The 20,292-nt window shown below is 35.2% G+C and overlaps 1 protein-coding gene across 17 annotated transcripts in view; it reads left to right on the forward strand.

Moving 5' to 3' along the window:
* MYCBP2 (MYC binding protein 2) overlaps positions 1-20,292 on the forward strand; it is a 175,474-nt gene that overhangs the window by 72,674 nt on the left and 82,508 nt on the right. For all 17 annotated transcript variants that reach the window (XM_054628261.2, XM_054628264.2, XM_054628265.2 and 14 more), the window contains 14 exons: positions 4,208-4,325; positions 6,233-6,437; positions 6,781-6,934; positions 9,292-9,464; positions 10,508-10,633; positions 10,729-10,856; positions 12,436-12,527; positions 13,418-13,552; positions 13,633-13,716; positions 14,987-15,083; positions 15,890-16,082; positions 16,686-16,960; positions 17,930-18,151; positions 19,756-19,947. In XM_054628261.2, coding sequence (XP_054484236.2) covers positions 4,208-4,325; positions 6,233-6,437; positions 6,781-6,934; positions 9,292-9,464; positions 10,508-10,633; positions 10,729-10,856; positions 12,436-12,527; positions 13,418-13,552; positions 13,633-13,716; positions 14,987-15,083; positions 15,890-16,082; positions 16,686-16,960; positions 17,930-18,151; positions 19,756-19,947 — 2,194 coding nt within the window. The remainder of the gene's footprint in view (positions 1-4,207; positions 4,326-6,232; positions 6,438-6,780; positions 6,935-9,291; positions 9,465-10,507; positions 10,634-10,728; positions 10,857-12,435; positions 12,528-13,417; positions 13,553-13,632; positions 13,717-14,986; positions 15,084-15,889; positions 16,083-16,685; positions 16,961-17,929; positions 18,152-19,755; positions 19,948-20,292) is intronic.

Below are 20,292 nucleotides of genomic sequence, written 5' to 3' on the forward strand. Positions count from 1 at the left end.
ACCAGTAGTAGTTCCAAGTGAGATCCTAAAGGAGAATATGAAAATTCTTGTGCTGAAGGATAGTGCTTGACCAGAAGTAGAAGCTGAGGAATTGCCAGTGACTTGGCACAAACCTTTGTATCATTCTACATCAGACCTAGAAAGTGTCTGAAAAAAGCTTGGAAGAAATTTGGAGTATGTTCTATGCATGAGAACTGGCTATAGTACTATATTGCTATTTAGCACCATCATTCAAATTATAATTTCTTCATTGATCTACTTCTTTTTCCAGCTTTAAGTAGAGATCTCTCCTCTGTCCTCACAGTAAGGGATTCAGAGAAGGAAACAGGGAATCCTTATGCAGAGTTCCACCTCAGTTGGGACGCAGTGGTGCTCAGATGGCCAGCTCCTGCCAGGTCAGTGGTATGTCAGTCATGCAGTGTGTCACATTGCCTGTATTGACCTCAGGAAGAGCATCATCTTCTGAATTCAGGAACTGATACTCCACTGTATTTCTGGGAGAGAGAGAGAGAAGAGAGAGGAGAAAAAAAGAAAAGTAATGTTTAGGCATCCTTTCAAGAGACTTTTGACTTGCAGTGTAAAGATTTAGTAGTGAGGCTACATTTTTAAAAGTCTTGAAAATGGTCAAGTATTTTAAATTCTGAACACTTGTTCAGACATTCAAGCCTTGCTCCTTAATTAAGGAGATTCTAGACTCTTCTATTAGAATATTGTAAACATCACAAATTCTTCCTCTACTTCAGCAGGAATGAGGTAGATTACATGCCCTATCAGTAAGCTGGAACCATTCAATTAGCCTGTGTAGGCTTTTTGTTGTAACATCCACAGTGACAGATGTTGATAAGCTATTCACTACATGAAAGATTTGTCAATCTGTGCTTATATTCTCCTCAAATTAGATGCTGGTGAATAGAAACTCAGTGGAAGCAAGAAATGCTTTGCAGTATCTAGTCTTGGTGAAAAATAGCATGTATTGTGCTCAGGTAAGCAAAGGCGCGTTTGTTGCTGATGCTTCCCTCAAGAAGCTGGAAGTTAAACCTCCAGGATCTTTCTGTTACTGTTTAAAATTTGCCTGCATTTTTTTGTACAAACTCTTGACTTCAGCACTCCAGTAGCAAGTACATTACCTGACAGTCAAGTTCCAGAAATGGAATGACTGAAGTGATACGGTCTTTATAGGATTTTGCTTCCAAAGGTTCAATAGGAACATAAACCAAAACTCTTCAGACCTTCCATAGATGATCAGCTATGTTCCACTTGAAGGTAAAGAATAGAGACTATATTAGTAACTCCAGGGGAAAAAAAAATGTTCCGTTATCTGTTTGTTAGGACCATGTTTTTAGGTGTATTTTCTGAATATTTTACTCCAGTGGTGGGAGTGCAGGTCATATTTACATCTTTTCACCAGATTTCCTCTAAAATGGAGTCACTTCTAAAGTACAGAAATCTCCATTTTCTCTGTAATGAAGTTGTCCGACTCTGCTTGCAATGGACAGAAGTTGCTACTGGTTTCCTCTTACCCACTACCCAGTAACATTTCCCAGTGAACCGTGTTTGCAGCACCATGGTCAGCTGCCCCAAGTGACATGTTTTGGGAGCTGGCAGGCAGCTGTTGGCTGCATCAGTACCACGGACAGAGATTGTTCCAACAGGTCATGCATAATGAGTTTTCAAAGGCTACTACTGCTCTGAGAAATGCTTACCTTTGGGGATGGAAGAGGGTTTCCATGTGGACAGCCAGAATGCATCTGGACCTTCTTCAGGATCCTGAGTTAGCTGATGCATGTACATCTCCTCAATTATTCAGCAGTTGCTTTTTCCCAAGGGATCTCAGGTTAATTTCTCTATAGCTGAGCTTGGTCTTTTGTGATTGACCAAATGTTCTGTGACTTTAATACCAGCATGTCTTTCCACTCCATCCCAGAAAAAAAATGGTATGTCAGTCATACAAAATTCTTGTTTTCTTTGATTCAGATGGAGAAACTTTAGTTGTTAAAACTTTGCCCAGAGTCTCTCAGACTCTTCAGTGTCTATTCTGAGCTTTCCTGTGTTGAGTTTCAGGGGGATAGGGAAATACTCAGTAGTATCACGGGTTTTAAATTCTATGTGTGCTAGTCAAACTGTCTGTATTTTTTGAAATCCCTCTTCCTTTTATGAAGTGAAAACTAGTTTTTTGCAATTCATGTTTATTTTATGTAGTTAAGTATCTTACATTTTTTTTCTATTCGCTTCTAAATGAACCGATAGACTGTAGTTGGCCGTTCCAAAAGTTGGGTGATCTTAATGAAAAAGCTGTTTAAGAGGGTAGTGTAGCTCATCTCTCTGCATTAGTGGCTTACTTGATTTTGTTCTGCTGTTGCCAAGAGGCTATCAAACACTGTATTCATATAACATTACTGATGGAGTCAATTGGAAGAACAGAATGATAAATAGTTATGGTGATAATAGCACAGTTTTTAAGCATTAAAAGATGAAATATTCACTGGTTTGTTTTTTTTAAATAAAGATGTGATTGATAATTCCATGCCTGCAGCTATCATAATTTTGAGAGAAAGGAAGAAAAACCTTATGATAAAAATACTTCCTTTTAACAGGGGTGCTTTTGGATTAGTTACTAGTTATGTTTTATTTATGTTTTGATGCCTTTTTGAGTTTCCTTAAAGTTAATGGGAGACAAATGTGAAGGTTTTTTGGTTTTTTTTTAATTTCATCATTGGTGCTGCTAAACTATACTTTGTGTCTATGTATAATCATAGTGATGTCCAAATCTATGTGCCTGTAGACCAAGATAAGCACCTAAAATTGAGTGTCATGTTGTACATCCTCCACTTAATTTTATTCTGCCCTTCAGTCCCTCCATCTTCACTAGTCACTCACTGAAAGCTACATTTGCCACCAAAGAGTACTTTTTCTGTATACTGTATACTGTATACTTTTTCTGTATACTTGTTATCAACTTACCTTCATGCTACATTCCTCTGTTCCACATTTTTGTATGTTCACATCTTCCCATCTGCCCTTTTTCTGCTGAACATAATGCTTCACCTTCCTCATCATTTCTTGACTTCTATTTTACCTGCAATTCAGCCAAAATCAGAACTTTGAGATGAACCATCTTTTACCACATCAGCTGCTAAACAATAACTAGGTAACTGTGGGCTGGCCTTTTTTTATTCCAGTATAAAACAACCTGTTCTTATTTTAGATTACCCTACTTTTGAAAGGCTGTGTTTAAAAGTAAGTTCACATAGTGCTGTCATCCTCTGTGTAACTCTGAGCCCAGTTTCCAAACATAAAATTATGTGGGAATAACTTGTTCTTCAAATTCACAGTCTTTAACTCCACAGGAAATATTAAGTCTAGGTAGACATTCATTATGGGTATGAGTCTTGTAGCTTTCTGTTCTCTTTGTTGGTATTGAAATAAAAATTTTAGTGTCTCATGCTTTTTATCTTTTGTGCTCTTTCTATTCCAAGTCCTCAGTTCAAGTTTTCTTTGCATGTTGAACACCCTGTCGTTTTTTTCCCCTTCATTTTTACTGAAATAGAAAGTTTATTTTCTTATGTCTGTCCATATTTGGGAGACAAATGGATTAGACCTTTTCATATCTCTCTGGAAAAGAGTTTGGAGACGTTTATTCTTTATTGAGTCTGAGTTTGATGGGAGAGGAGCTGATGAAGAGGAGGAGACCTTTATTTCTTTTATAATTCCCTAGCCAGTGATCTTGAGAGTGCTGTAGCAATATTGCTTCTGGTAACTGTACTGGAGTAAGGCTTTGATTGCTTCCAGGGGTTTTTTAAGTGCTTAAGTAGAGTTCTCTGAATATATTTTACTGCTACATTTCATTGCAATATATTTTGTATTCATACAAAAATACACACATGTGTATGTTATTGTATCTACACATCTGTAATTCTAGAATTATATATTAAATTAATAATTCTTATTCAATGCTAATTTGAGTTGCACTGAAGAGAGGGTCCTTGATCTGTTTCCCTGTAACAGAAAGGCATGAACTTTACTATCTGATGCCATCTTTTCAAACCTCTGGTGGTTTAATATGCAAGATGTTTCTTGGCTCTAACTTCCTATAGTATGTGAATCTAGTGAATATATTCCACAGCAATTGAAATACTTATAATACTCATGTGTTTTTTAAATGCTGCGTGACCATGTATTGACATAGAGTTAATTTATTTTTATCTAGGGGATGTCCCACTTTGGTGCAAGCATTACCAGGTCCTAGTACACAAGTTACTGCTGGGAGCAACCACACAGCTATTCTCTTAATGGATGGCCAGGTTTTCACATTTGGAAGCTTCTCAGTAAGGAAATGTTACTTGCTTATGGGAATAAGCTAGTAGTTCACGTGTTGTTCAAAGACCTTTCAAGACTGCTTATACTTGCTCTTACAGAACTGTGCATAACTTCTGCATGTCTTCAGTACTTATGTTTTAAAATGTAGCCTTTAATATTGTTCTGATTAGAAAAGCATAATGCCAGGAACTCCTGGGTTTTTTTTAATATTTTAATGAAGATGGTGATTTAAAACAGTGTTATTTTATAAAGTACACCGTTTTCTCAAACTCTTACTGTTTCAAGCTTGTTTCTAAGTAATTGTTGCCTATTCTATTACCTGTCTCCATTTGATAGAAAAAAGTGTTTTGGGTTCTTCCATAGAAACAGCAATGAGTTGCAGAAGTTCTGCTTACACTTGAGGGGAGGGGTTATTGCTCAGTACAGTACAGCACAACTCCAGTACTCTTCTTTCATAGCCATATGGAGTATATTTCCCCATGTCTATGTGGAATCCATTCTTATATTCACTAAACAAGGCTTTAAACATTGCTTACTTCCCTCTGTGCCTCCCTGTGTTTGCAAAGATGCCCCTTGTAGCATATAACTACTGAGCCATTTTTACATGCTTTAAAAACTACTTACTGCCAGACACAACAGAAGAGAAATTTCAACTTTTGAAATCTTTTTACAAAAAAAAAAAAAAAAAAAAAATTAAAAAATTAAAAAGTGAAGACTGAAATTTTGGAAGTAGAAAGTCATGTCCTGAATTGAAAATGAGTAATATTTTGTTGTTTTTCAGACTTTAGGCAAAAGCTTTGATGTCTGTGTTCCTGTCAAAACTGACGTATCTGACATATAAACATGTAAAGATTTAAGCTTTGTTGTCTTGCAGTGAAACTTGGCCCCTGAAAAACCAAGTTCACTCTCAGAAATGGGGTGTAAATCCTTGTCAGTTGGCTGAGGGTTTTTTCCCCTTTCGCTAAAAGGAAAAAATAAGTTCAGGCCATATTTAAACCACTTGATTTTTGTGTCTGGTCTTAATATTGTAGTACGAGAAAGTTTGCCGAAAGCTTCATAAAGTCAAGACAAAATCAAAACAAAGCATATTACTTGAAAATGTCTTCACCAAGTTTACTTATGTTGTTATGAAGAAAGATGAGTAATGTGCTGAACAGAAATGTTTCCTGTATATACATTTTTCTTTTCTCTAAAGATTTTAACTTCATTTGCATGCAGTGCATTTTCTGTGCCTGAGGGAGGTAGATGGAGCATGAGCAGGTTTCTGGCAGCAGTTCTTTCTGCATACTTAGGTGCAGTATATGAACCGTTGGTCCATCTCAGTAACTAGTTGTACATAGAGGTAAAGCCCTAGATCTCCAGATCAGTGTTCATGAGCATGTGCAGCAGTGCTTGCTGAGGCACTGTTTTTAGCTCAAGTTTGATGAGCTAATTGATTTCTAGGTACTTTTAAGAGTATTTGCTGTATAAATCTTGGTCCATTTAAGTTCAGAATTGAATGGAATTTGAATGGTCTGTCTGAATATATCTGAATATAATTTTTTTTGTATGAATCTATTCCTTGTTTAGCACTGACATTAATCAGATATTGAACGTTGTAGAAAAACAATGCTTTTATATTTGATTCTGAAGATGGAGAGGAGGGTTTATCCATCATAGAGAATTGGAGTTGTATTTAACAAAAACTTTACTCAAAAACTTATCTGAAAAGGGAAGAGTATATCTGTCAGTAACTTGTTCCTTGTAGTTAAATGTGTAATGCTTCACTTGGAGCAGGCACTACATTTTGAAGGTAGTTTTGTGGTAAATTCTCTTCCAGCTTACCAGTTTTGTGTGATAGAACTATCAAAGTAATTTATCCATCTTTGAGACTAACTGTTACTGTCAATTACTGATTCTTGCATTTTTCCTACAGAAAGGTCAGCTTGGCAGACCAATTTTGGATATGCCTTATTGGAATGCAAAACCAGCCCCTATGCCTAACATAGGCTCCAAGTATGGGCGCAAAGCTACATGGATTGGAGCGAGCGGGGACCAGACTTTCCTCCGGATTGACGAAGCTCTCATTAATTCTCATGTGCTTGCTACATCAGAGATATTTGCAAGCAGGCATATAATAGGCAAGAACTCTTCTATATTATTTTAAATGCGTATAGAAGTACTGGAGGAGAAAGTGGGTTCAGTTGTATAAACAATAGAGGAGCAACAAGTCAGAAACATGGATTGAGGGACTGAAAATATTTTTGCCTTTTAGTTCTACTGCATATGATGATCCTTTCTTTAGAAAGGTGGTTTTTATTAAAATAATAATGCGAAAGTCTAACCTTCACCTACATTTAAATCTTATCACCTTTTATATTTTTGTTGTATCTGTTCTTCCCTACTGTAAAACATGGCATTTTCTAAGCATAAAGCATTAATGAGTGGTGTCTTCGTCTTTGCTCTTTTTGCTCCCTGATCTAGGTTTGGTACCAGCTTCAATATCAGAACCTCCTCCTTTTAAATGTCTTCTGATAAACAAAGTAGATGGCAGTTGCAAAACATTCAATGATTCTGAGCAGGAAGATCTTCAAGGTTCTGGTGTGTGTCTGGATCCTGTCTATGATGTTATTTGGAGGCAAGTGTGGATTATAGCTATTAAAATAGTAATATATAAATCCTTTCTAAAATATTGTGCAAGGCTGCAGATTTGATTATACTTATTTTCCCTGTAAATGAAAAACAATTTTTAGTCTTCCATAAATATTTTTTCACCTTTTTGGATGGTTTATTCAAGTAAGCCCAAAACAAACATGTTCTCTTGCCTGCATTTTTAAAATTTCTTTCCTTTTTTGCATCATTCTCATTCCAGTCTCATAATATTTTAGGGTTTCAAATCTGTTTTGTTTCTTTCCTCTCTTTAATCCCTTTCTTCCATCTACTTAACACTTGACTGAATAACTTCCTTGCCATATTCAGCTGCCATATGTGTGTGTCTTAAATTATTGCTCTTCTGTCAGGCATTAGTGGTTAAAACCACTAGAGAAGGGGTGGAGCAATGGTATTCTTTTCAGTTCTGACATTTTGGGAGGTCAAAGTAAAGGTGTTTCTTTAGATGGTGTAGACATTCAGACCAATTGTATTTATTTCAGTCTTTGGAGTGTAGTCTTTGAGCAAGTGGAGATAATAAGCCTTTGTTCTAACACAGAATCATAACATTCGCTTCTTCTATAACAATTTAAAAGGTATATTAGCTAGGATTTGTAGAGAAATCTGAACTTCCATCTGAGTTTGTGAGCTTGGTGATATTTAAATTGCTTGAAGACAAAACAAGTTTGAGTGATGCAGGGAACCAGCTAGCCAACATTCATCTGGAAGAGATGATATCTCATAGGATCACGTCCTTAAAAGCTACTTGTATCCTACTTTGGATGTTTTCATCCAGAATTGAGATTCAAGTACTTAACAGCCATTAATTAACATTAAAGCATGTGTTTGCCAGGCACATTCCTTTATGACGTAGGAATTACCTTGGATAGTTGCAGTTCTACATTTTGCACATCTGCAGGATTGTTTGAATCTCAGTGGTTCAGTTCTTAATTAAATTATGCTGAGATTAGAAATAAGAGTAGCACCCACATCCCTTAGAGTTCTTTATTTTCAGCATGTTTAAATCCACTGAAAGACTCAATTTGTGAACGAAACCAGTTATCAATGGCCATGGGAATGCAGCAAGTTTCAGGGGAGGCAAGGTAATGATACTCAACTTGAAGACAATAAAATGGTTATTTGGCTTGTGGAAGTACAAAGTCACATGTTAGATATTATAGGTAAACATGAATTGAGGTATTTTACTGTCTTGTACTTTGGGGACTATAGAACTAAATCCAGAGCTTGAATACTTAACTGAAGAGTGGATTTGCTGAGACTGTGCAGATTTATTTCTCTGTTATATCCCATTCTTGTTCAATGAAAAATGCTAAAACAGTCAGGAGAGACATGTTAATAAATATGCCTGTTAGTAATTGAATACTTGGTATATTATTATTTCTAGACATTTTGATTCATGCCTATTTAAGTGATGGGTTCAGTTTCTTGTACAGAGACAACATTCTGATAATGAGCAGCTTAAACAGTTCCTCAGAGCTTTGTGACTTAGTCACTTAGTGAAATTCAAGTGGATGTGGAATGTCACGTTTATAAATTTGAACACTGCTAACTTGCTAAAATCCTGAATACATATGGTGCCCTTTAATATTTTTAGCTAAAACTATTTCATTGTCCATTAGATTTTTGAAAGTGTAGCAAGTGAAAATTCCTTTTGAGTTTCTTCAGAACACTCCCATAGACTTATTTCTTACTGTTTTTTCCTTTTACATAGTGGTTTCAAAGATTTCATTTTCTTTTTTCTATGTGTTAATCTATATTATAGAAAGTCTTTGTATTCCCTTGTTTATGCTGCCCTTTTTTATAATCCCTTAAAAACTCATGAGGTGATGTTACCCATTTAAAAAAGCCCAAACAAAATACGTTGGATTCCTCAAGATTTTTTTCTCTTATTTGAAGGTAAGCCTTTTCCTTTCGCTTGGCATCTTTAAAATTTTTGAGCACATCTGTCATTCTGTTTAGTACTTAGCTAGTTACTTCACATTTCCTAATAGATAATGCTGTTTTAACATTTGTTAATTTTAAAAAGTGTCTTAATATTTTCTGAAATTTCTAAACCCTAATATGACTTTTTGACTTAAGGTATTTTTGTTTATTTTTTTTATTGTAATATTTATTTATTATATTAATGTTTTTGTATCTTTTTGTTTGCTGGAGTGTTAAGCTAGTAAAGTTTTAATGTATTTGCGATAGTGATGCTCAGTTTCAAGAGTTTATACCAGCAGATCTACATTTTACATTAAATATCTTTAGAATGTAATTGTTGGTAAGGTTTTGTATTTTTCAGTAGATGACAGGTTTTGTTCATTCTGTTTTCTCTTGCTCCAGGTTTTGCCCAAATGCCAGGGAACTGTGGAGTTACAATGCAGTAGTTGCCGATTCCAGGCTTCCCTCAGCTCCAGACATGCAATCCCGGTGTAGTATTTTGAGTCCAGAACTTGCTCTGCCAACAGGTTCCAAAGCTCTAACCACCAGATCTCATGCAGCTTTGCATATTCTAGGTATCATTTATAGTTCATGAGTCGGAACCATAGATGAAATAAAGGACCGTAACTTTATGTATAAATGAATTGTAATCTAAAAACTTCCTGACTTTTTCAGTTAAAATTTCACTTTGCTAGTCTTTCACCATTCCTCTTAACTTTTATAATTTGGCTGATATACTTATCTTCTGCCATGTTAATGGTGTTAGAGGATTTTAGAGTTCTAGTGAAACTTGTTAGATGCCTACATAATAAAGAGACCTTCCTAGAGGATCTTTTTAGAGTCCACAGAATAAAATCAGTACTTTTAACGTGAAATCTCAGAACAGAGAACTCGAACCTGGAAACAGTGATCTTCAATAAGTTATTTTTACTTTAAAGAACATACAGTATATACAATCTTTGCAGTTTTGTATAATGAGTTGCTAAGGGAAATACTATTTCCTTTTGTAGTTTTTTTTAGTCTAAAAATGCAACACCTAAGTACACTGTGTTCATGTATAAACTGGCCATGTGCAACATACCCAGATATTTTAACTTACTTGTCCACTGATTATGATAAGTCATCTGTTCCTTGAGCTGCTTACTTCATTGTGTGCTAGAGATGTGGTAACTTTCAACTTGAACAGCACTTTTTTGTGTCTGTGTCAAAGTAAAGCATGTTGGGTGCTTACATGGATGAAACAAAACACCTTTTATGAAGACTTTCAAATCTGATTGTAATCCAGTTCCTACTTCAAGTTCTTTTTGGTAATAATTTAAGTGTAAAAAAGGAAAAAATTGTTACTGGCAATTTATTTGCCATTGGAAGAGTTTCAGAGTAGGTTTAATCACATTTGTTCATTATTCTAGATAATAAATGAAGTTCATGTTCATTAGCAAGCCTTGAGATTCTGCAGCAGTTACCCTCAATCTAATCAAAAGTATAAAACTACTTGGTAGCATATGTGTGGTGTAGGGACAACACATTTTGATTTTCTTAACTAGTATTCCTTTCTATTTCAGTGATCATAATCAACAGTGACAGAATTTGAGTTCTTTTTGGTTTTGCTTTCTTTTAGGTTGCCTTGATACTTTGGCTGCTATGCAGGACTTAAAAATGGGTGTTGCAAATACAGAAGAAGAGACTCAAGCAGTAATGAAAGTTTATTCTAAAGAAGACTATAGTGTTGTTAACAGATTTGAAAGTATGTACACACTAAAATTTCATAGCACATGCTGATGAGGTTGCAGAACAACAGACTAAGATTAATGATATTTTTGTTGGGGCTTTTTCCTGCAGGTCATGGAGGAGGCTGGGGTTATTCAGCCCACTCAGTAGAAGCTATCCGTTTCTGTGCTGACACAGATATATTGCTAGGTGGTCTTGGTCTTTTTGGTGGTAGAGGTGAATACACTGCTAAAATAAAGGTAGGAGGTTTGGTTTTGTTTTAAGCAATATTGTATCTCAAAATCACAACTTTCAGTAATGCTGTCCAAAACCATGATTAGTTTTTTTTTCTTGATGAATGAGTGGTTTACTGTATGTGGAAAGCATTATGCAGGCACACACATGAAGTAGAGAGCTGAGAATTACCATTCTTACTTTTCATGAAATTGGCCCATTCTTACCTTCATTAAATGCTGTGCCATCCTAGAGATATTTTGGGCAGTTATTTTAGAGTCTGAATGGTTCTGTAATCTATTTACACAAAGCTCCAAGGTCCACCAGCAGAAGATTGGTGTAGTGGGCTTCTGGTTAAAATCACATCCTGTGTGATGCATGAGGAGCTGTTCTCAAAAACAGAAAAATAGTCCTTATCAGGAGCTATTGCTTTCCACTTTCCATGCCATTTCTTTCTCATACTGCTCTATGGATAGCTTCTGGGCTGGGATTTTTCAACTGAGAGAAAATGGCAGCAAATACAATTAACTCTGTTCCAAATATAGGCATGATTATGTGTGCTGATTGTTTTAAAATAAATAAATCTGGCTATGGATAAATAAACGTCACAGAAACACTGGTGTAAGACCTCTGGTTTTGGATGACTGTTCTCTGCTCCTATACTTTATAAGGATTTTGGTGAAAGATGTTATATCTGAGATTTCTATTAGATGTTTGTGTATTCAGAACATGTCATTGTTGTTACTTATCATTTAGTGGAATATTGAATTTTCTCCCTCTATTTTCAGTTGCATAGGTATTGAGGTTTATTCTAGGGAAATGGATGACATGCTTAGCAGTAACATTTGCCTAAGCCAACAGAAAATAAGTAGTTGCACTTTATTCTAGTTTAACATAATGACTGAGAATTTCAAATAACGAAGTACAGCTAAGAAACTTAATGTTAATCACACCTTTTAAATACCAGAGGTAATGACGTTATGATAATACTCTATGTTTTCAGTTTGCTTAGGATTAGCTTATAGCCAAGATAAGAACTGCCAGTCCTGCCAGAAATAAGATGTGTATTAAATAGATATTTGCAAGAGAAGTTATAGACATGTATTGTGGTCCTTTTTCAAAATCATCAAACAGTAGAAATTATTTGTAAGTAAGAAAACAAAGTTCTCTTAGGTATCATGTTTTGTCCCAGTCACCAACTGTTTGTAGCACTATCGACTGTCTCTGCTGAACTGTCAAGCTGTCCCTCTCCAGAGAAGCTGAGTATATCTTAAGGTCATATAGTGCATTTCAGTTGGTGATGGAAAACCTGCAACTTCTGCCCAACTTAGCCTTTTTTAGATGCTCTGCTTTTACCTTGTTTGTGAGACTTAGGGAGTTTCTCCACTTAAAAACGTATCTGGACATAAGGCTGGGAGGTCAGTGTCAGTTGCTGTTTCTTAACAGTTAATGCCTGACTTCTGAATGTGGTTTTGCCTGTCAGTGATACTAAGTAGTAGTTATTTTTGGGAAATACAATTTCCCAGAATTCCAGACAAGAAAAAGTGGTTTTAGGAGGTTGCCAACACCTAAGACATAATTTTACCTTTTTTCTTACTTTACCAGTTGTTTGAATTGGGTCCAGATGGGGGAGACCATGAGACAGATGGAGATCTCCTTGCTGAGACAGATGTCTTAGCATATGACTGTGCTGCCAGGTAAGATGTTTAGTTTGCCTACTTACACCTGCTTCTTGATCTTCATTTTTACTTCCCTATACATGTTTTAGTATCACTTTAAATATCAACAGAGATGGTCTACATCATTAAAATTTTGTAGCAAGTGATACAAAACACTTGATGTGTGTAGGGAAATAGTAAAACACCAAATACGTCCCCAAGCCATTACGGTATTTAAATTAAAAGAAGAAAAATAATCAAATTCTTGCTCTTGTATAAATCCAAGTCAAATCGTATCTTCCTGTGTTAAGACCATAAGACAAAATACTGCAGCAGCTCTTTTGTGCATATGTCTTGGTTTAACTATGTTGTAGCTGCTTTTTCGTTTTCTGTAAAGAAGCAATTTAAATTTCAAATGATATGTGATTAATTCTTTCAGGTTTAAATCTTATATGTCAATCCCCTAAATATATATCCTGTTAATTTCTTTAATGCTTATTGTAATTACTAAGAATTTATGTACAAGTTCTTGTCATTTGCAAACATTTTCTGAAATCAGTATTATATAGTACTTTATAATTAGTACTTTGCTTGCAGTATTGTATATTAGATGTAATTGGGTTTATTTAAGTTAATTGACTTAAACTTTTTAAAATTAAGTTAAATCAACTTAATGTCTTCTTACTCTAGCATTGATACGATTGTTCACAGTTCAAGATCAAGCACAACTCAGGCATTTGTAGGTCCTTCTGAATTATTTTTTAATTACTACAATATTTTTAGATTAAAAGCTTTTGGGTTTTGAATTTAAATAGATACAACTTAATTCCATTGCTTCTCAATTTCTTTTTATAATTAGGGTGTAATTTGTTAAAAGTGAATATAAAAATAATTAACAGCTAACATTTTTCAAAATTTACTTCTCCCAGAGAGAAATATGCAATGATGTTTGATGAGCCAGTACTCCTGCAAGCTGGCTGGTGGTATGTAGCCTGGGCAAGAGTGTCAGGACCTAGCAGTGATTGTGGATCTCATGGACAGGCCTCTATTACTACAGATGATGGGTATATTTTTTTCTATATTTTTATTGAAAAAGAAGAGCTCTAATAAGGCTTGAATAATAACTAGGTTATTTCTCTTTCAGTGTTGTATTTCAGTTTAAAAGTTCCAAGAAATCAAATAATGGTACAGATGTGAATGCAGGGCAGATTCCACAATTACTATACAGGTAATACTTTAACTTCTGGAACAGTTTACTGACATGTTTTTTTTTAATAGAAGTATTAAATTCATTATAACTGTGTTTCATGAAAATATTACTGTATTAAGCGAAGGAAATCAGTATCTGAAAAATGTAGGGAAAACTTAGTGCCTTTGAGAAAAGTAATGAAATTATACCCACATTTACTTCCTTGCTATTTTTCTTGCAGTCATGCTGCATGAGTCTTGAGATTTTCATTTACATCTATAGAATCGCACAATAACCTGAATAATATTGTTTGCTAGTTGGGAAGTTCTCTATTTGGTTGCCCTCAATTTAGGATCTGTATACTCTTGGACAGGTGATGTTAATGTAACAAAGCCAAAATCAACAATGAACTGTACTTTACAATAAGTTACCATAAACGTATCATTGCCTTGATAAATGTTATATGTTGTAATAATCAGGAACTCTTTCACTGTGTTGATAGTATATTTTACAGATGTCCTCAGATAGATACATGACATAAATTTTATATATTTTGGGTGTATATAATTCCCCTGGCTTCCACACTGTTTCTGAAGCTTAGAATTCTTTGATACCAGTTCTCTTGTCCTTTCTAAGAATGTCCTTTTCAAGGTTCCTCTGCAGAGTAGCTCACTTCTGCCATTAAGCTTTCAGTCCATAGATGCCATAGATGTCCATAGAAGGACAGGCCTTCCAGGTGAAGGTTTCATTTTGATGTATATGAAGTCCTGGCATGACAAATTCATCATCTGGGTGATTTCTATGGGGAGATGGCTGTAGCCAAAAGGCAAACAAGCCTTGAGGCCTCTGAAGACCAATGAGTGGCACAAAAGGGGAGATCTTGCAGTGATAGATGCTGTCTGTATTTTTAACCTCCACATATATTTTTCCTTCACAAAACCAGTGTTCTTTTAAGAAATAACATTTCTAGTCGTGATGTCATCTGAGGAAACACAGTTGATTCTTGTAATAATTGCATGTAATTAAATCTCAGCCTAGTTTTCAGTTGTTACAGTACTGCCAGTTGGACAGAATTCAGGATACTTGGTTACTGGTCTAGAATGATGAGGAAATTGGAGAAAGTTAGGTTGAAGGTGAACTTTTTTTTTGAGAATTAAAACTTTTTTTTGGTTCTTTTCCCCAACTGAACAATAAAAACAGTAAAAACTACAAAAAGTAAAAAACCAAAACAAAACACCAAACCCAACCCAAAACTCTACTAAAAGTAAAAACTGGAGACTTCAAGTAAGTTCTAAAATGGTTTTTCCAGGTTGCCAACAAGTGATGGCAGTGCATCCAAAGGAAAACAGCAAACTAGTGAACCTGTACATATTTTAAAGAGATCTTTTGCCAGAACTGTCTCAGTGGTGAGTAGTATTGAGAATCTTCTGTTTCCTGCAAGTTCATACATGGTTAGGAAACTGAAAGATGTAGATGTGGAAATAATGATGATTTTGTGCTTGCTTTCTCAAGCAGAAATTAGGTACGCTGATAAGAATTTTTTTTTTCTTTTACTTTTTCTGAATATTTCATTTTGGTGTTCAACACCAAATAATTTTATTTTACTTTCTGAGGTACGACTTTGTTAAATTGACTGACCACATACAATAATAATAGTAGAAACAAAACTTTAAATCCTCAGATTTTCTGTGGACTACCATATGCTTCTATTTAGCTTTCAAGTATGTAAATGTCATATAGTGGCCATGGTCCTGCTGATCATAACTTTTTAAAAACAAAGTGAAGATGGCCCTGATAATACTTTATGACAAAAATGTATTATGTCAGAAATCAGTGTTGCACTCTTCTGTAGATAAAGCAAATTAAGTTTACTGAAAATCTCCATAACAGGTGAATACATTTGTGTTTAAATAGCTGAGGGGCTTCCACACATAATACTCTAATATAGCTTATAGATAGATTTTATTATGGTATTGCAGTGAAGTGTCCTCTGCATTCTCAGTGGTTTTTCTTTTTTAATATTCTCAAGCAAATTGGGATTTGTGTGTTGCATGGTAGATGTGTATAGACATAAATAAAGATGCTGTCTGATTTAGGTAAACATAAATAGAGATGCTATTTGCCTTTTGTCTAACACTGATGCAGAACTGTCATTTCTTGTTTTGTAACACTCAATCTGTCTTCGGTATCTATCCTTCATACCCTGAAATAGGAATGCTTTGAATCTTTATTGAGCATTCTTCACTGGAGTTGGACAACACTGGTGCTGGGAGTTGAAGAACTTCGTGGGCTGAAGGGTTTCCAATACACTGCTACTCTTCTGGATTTGGAAAGGTTGCGTTTTGTGGGCACTTGCTGCCTGAGGTTGCTGAGGGTCTACACCTGTGAAATATACCCAATATCAGGTATTCCTCTCAGCTTCATATTTATTAGCAAATAATCTACAGGAAATTTATGGTTTGATCTAAGTAGTCACGTAAGATGTGATTTAAAATAGATTTGCTCACACAGATGGTTTTATTGGAGCATTAAAAGATTTGTTGTCAGAAACAGGAAATTTTCAATTGTCTGCATAACTAAGTATCCTAGTACCACATGTTTGCACTGTAACCTGTGTATTTTAAAGTTAATTTCCTGTGTGATTTGTCATTTGAGCTGTTTTGGGCAGTTTGTATCTTTTTTTCCATTTCTGTACATAGTGCTTGCTGTGGCAGTGAGCATAGTGTGAATTTGAAAGATTGTGTTTTTCATGCCTGTACTTTAACAATGCTCATTAAAGCACAGTATATATTATAAAAGATCAGAAAAGTGGGACTTTTTAATGGTCAGTTTCTTTGATAGAGTTTAACACCCTCTCACTGTTTTACTTTTGGAATTAACTTCTCTGAATGTAGAGTCAACAATTTTGCTGAATTCCCCGTTTTTCTATTTGCATGTAAAGTGTGCATTCTAACATGAAAATATTTCATTATTGTGCATTTAATGCTTCTGTTTGTGTAATCTTCTAGCTACAGCTAAGGCAGTTGTAGAAGAAACCAGCAAACTAGCAGATTGCATTGGAAAAACTAGGACCTTGCTGAGAAAAATTTTATCTGAAGGAGTTGACCATTGCATGGTGAAGCTGGACAATGATCCACAAGGATATCTTAGTCAGCCTCTCAGTCTGTTAGAAGCTGTTCTTCAGGAATGCCATAATACATTTACAGCCTGCTTCCATTCATTCTATCCAACACCGGCTCTCCAGTGGGCATGTCTTTGTGACTTGCTGAACTGTTTGGACCAGGTACATTAAAAAGGCAGAAGTAAATTCAGCTTAGCTTGTCCTTTTGCTCAAATTGAAGCCAAGTAATACGTAAAACTGTTACTAATTTTTTGCATTTATCCTGATTTGCAACTTGAGTTCTGTTGTGTTTTGGATTGTGTTTTTTAATGATTGGGTATTGGATTTGTTTCTGGTTTTGTTTGTTTGTGGTGTTCTCTAAACGTAGAGCCTAGGAACTTTGTCTTCTTTAGCTTTTAAGATTCTCTGTGGGACAGTGAAGAAAATTTGTCAGCACCTGCTTTTTGAGTGTTGAGGCCGTGCCTTTGTATGTGCTTACTCTTGCTGCATGTTGCCTAAGAGCATCCATGTAGTATTATTTTTTATCACTAATACTTGAGTAATTCCTCATTATTAAACATTACAGCAGTGCTTTGATCCAGCCAAGTACATGAGAAGCAGCTGGAAATACTATTCTGTAATCAACAACTTTCTTCTTTTGCTTGTTGTGAATGAGCATCCCACACCTAAACAGTGTAATTGGTTGCTTGCATTGCTTGTGGTGGGATGTAAACAGTTTGCTGCTTTGTAAGAAGATTCATTTAGCATATACAGTTTCAAGGAAGAATCTGTTCTTTAATGTATTTCTCTAAGTTATTTAATTATTGTTTAATTTAATTATGGTATCCTTTGAAGACAAGGCTTTTCTTATATTGTTAATATAAGAAAAGCCTTGTCTTCAAAGGATACCATAATTTTAAAAGTAATATTAGATGGGTTTATTTTAAAATATGCCAACCCCAAAATTTGAATTACTCCAGTTTTGAAGATCTGAATTCAAGCTTATGAGGGAAGGTAATGTAGAATTCGTAAGAAAGCTTTCTCTAAATTATTTTTATTAATTACAGTAAAGCTGGAAAGTTCCTTTCCGAGTAGTTTCTCTGTTGTTTCAGTGCAGTGGTGCCATTCTGTTAATTTCTTTTCTGTCTTTAGGATATCCAGGAAGCAAACTTCAAGACCTCCAGCAGTAGGCTCCTTGCAGCTGTCATGTCTGCTCTGTGCCACACGTCGGTGAAGCTGACCTCCATCTTTCCCATTGCCTACGATGGAGAGGCCTTGCTGCGCTCCATGGTTAAACAAGTCAGCACTGAGAACGACTCTGCCCTGGCCCATCGCTTCCCTCTTCTGGTTGCACACATGGAGAAGCTCAGTCAGGTGAGGATGTGTTCTAAAAATCCAATGATTTCTTTTACTTTGCAACAGAAAGCTGTTACGTACCTACACGGTTTTGCTCAATAAAAATGTACGTGAATTTACCTAAATGTTTTCTTTCTAAAAGGCTTAGTTTAGAAACTTATTATTTTATACAATTTTCAACTTTTTGTCTGAAATATTCCAACTGTTTCTTCTTTGGGGAATGTCTAAGCAGAATGGTTCTTATCTTGGAATATTAAATTGGACAAAATATCCCTTGGAGTAGTACTCTGTTGCATAGTGTTTTCTGGTTTTTCATATGATCACAAGGGAGGAGCATGTAGATAGATTTGGTGTTTTGAGGAAGAGTCAACATCTTAGTAATAAGTCATGTCCCAAACTGGAGTTTTTAAGGGGGTCAGTAAAGGAATCCCAGTTCATACTGTTCTAGCAAAGGTTATTAAACAATTTCCTAATCAAAGGCTCTTCAATGCTATATTGTTGTAGTTCTGATATTTTAGAATTGATTTACAGGAATGAGAAATAAAATAGAAGATAAATAATAAAAGATAATAATTAGGGAAATAGGACTACTAAACAGTATACTTCAATTTGGTTGACAACAGGGGTATGAAATTATGAATTGTGCAAGAAAGGTAAATAAAGGACACTTGTAGAATCTACCATTCCCAGAAATTTAGAGCAAAAGATAAGATCAGAAGTTTTCTACTCTTCATAAAATACACAGTTAAGCTGGGGGACATACTCCTGTAGGCCATTATTGTGCTAAAAGCTTTCATGGACTTGGAAAGCACCTGTACAAATTAATGAAGGGAAAAAAACAATGGGCACTACTAAATGCAAATATATTTGTGTCTTGGATACAGCAGCCTCCTAACTGTAAAAGATGGAAAAGTGTTCTGTACAGGTTTGCTTTGCCTGATTGTCCTCCATATTTGTTCACTATTTTTTTTGGCATACAAAGAGGTGAGAAAGATAAACCTTGGATTTTCATCTGTTGTGCTGATTTTATTTTTCTTGTTGAAAGCAGTGGATGTCACTGCTAGGCAGACGACACAATAGATGCCTAAGCTTAGATTAGTTTCATAGACTTCATTCAGCAAAGAAAAACTGTTTATAATCATCCCACCTCTGGTTTTGTCTTACCTCTTTGCATAGAAGATTCTTTTTGCTAACACCAAAACAATAAAGCTTCTAAGTCTCTTGTTTAGACGCTGCAGAAGAAAATTACATGAACAGTTTCAAAGGTAACTATATATCCACTGTGTTTTAATGTATGCTTTTAAAGCCCATAGGTTTTATGGCTATATAGTATATAAAGAAGAGACATCTCCTGGAAAGGATATCTATATCTGGTGTCTTTCCAATGTAATAAAAGGCTTGTCACTACCTCATACAGGAAATTAAGGACATCAATCAGTTCTTTTGACAAAGGAACACATGATAGTTTTGGGTATTTTAATTTTTTTCCCACCTTCTAGACATTTCTAATCTTCATGAAGTCACAGAGATTTCAGTTACCTAGTACTTATAATATGTGAAAGTTAGTGTTTTGTTTTTTTTAATAACCATATCATTTGTCATTGTTTTTGTTTACACTGCAGAGTGAAGAAAATGTTTCAGGGATGACAAGCTTTCGAGAAGTGCTGGAAAAGATGTTGGTCATTGTTGTTTTACCAGTACGGAACAGCCTTAGAAGAGAAAATGAACTTTTCTCTTCACATCTGGTTTCTAATACCTGTGGGTTGCTTGCTAGTATTGTGAGTGAGCTTACAGCATCAGCATTAGGATCTGAGGTAAAGCTGCTCTAAAACAATTTTAGAAATCTTTCAGGACAAACATACTACAAATGTGATAGAGGCTGAATGGGTATTTTATAGGTGTGTAGATCTTTCAGAGATTGTGGAATTCTCTGTTTTGAGTAGTGCAGATGTTTTGCATAGATTTAAAAGCATATACTCACTGTACTAGAGAAATATTGTTGATAATTAGCTACTTCATTAGTGCTGAAGAATACTGCAGAATACTTTGTTTTTAAAAAGGCGCATTTTTTGAATACTTTGCTTTTTGCCTGCATATTTATGTAGATATACAATCCTTTCAGGAGGCTATAACTTCATTAAGTGACAGAAAAGTATTTG

Source organism: Agelaius phoeniceus, chromosome 2 (assembly GCF_051311805.1).
Source record: "Agelaius phoeniceus isolate bAgePho1 chromosome 2, bAgePho1.hap1, whole genome shotgun sequence".
Classification (NCBI taxonomy): domain Eukaryota; kingdom Metazoa; phylum Chordata; class Aves; order Passeriformes; family Icteridae; genus Agelaius; species Agelaius phoeniceus.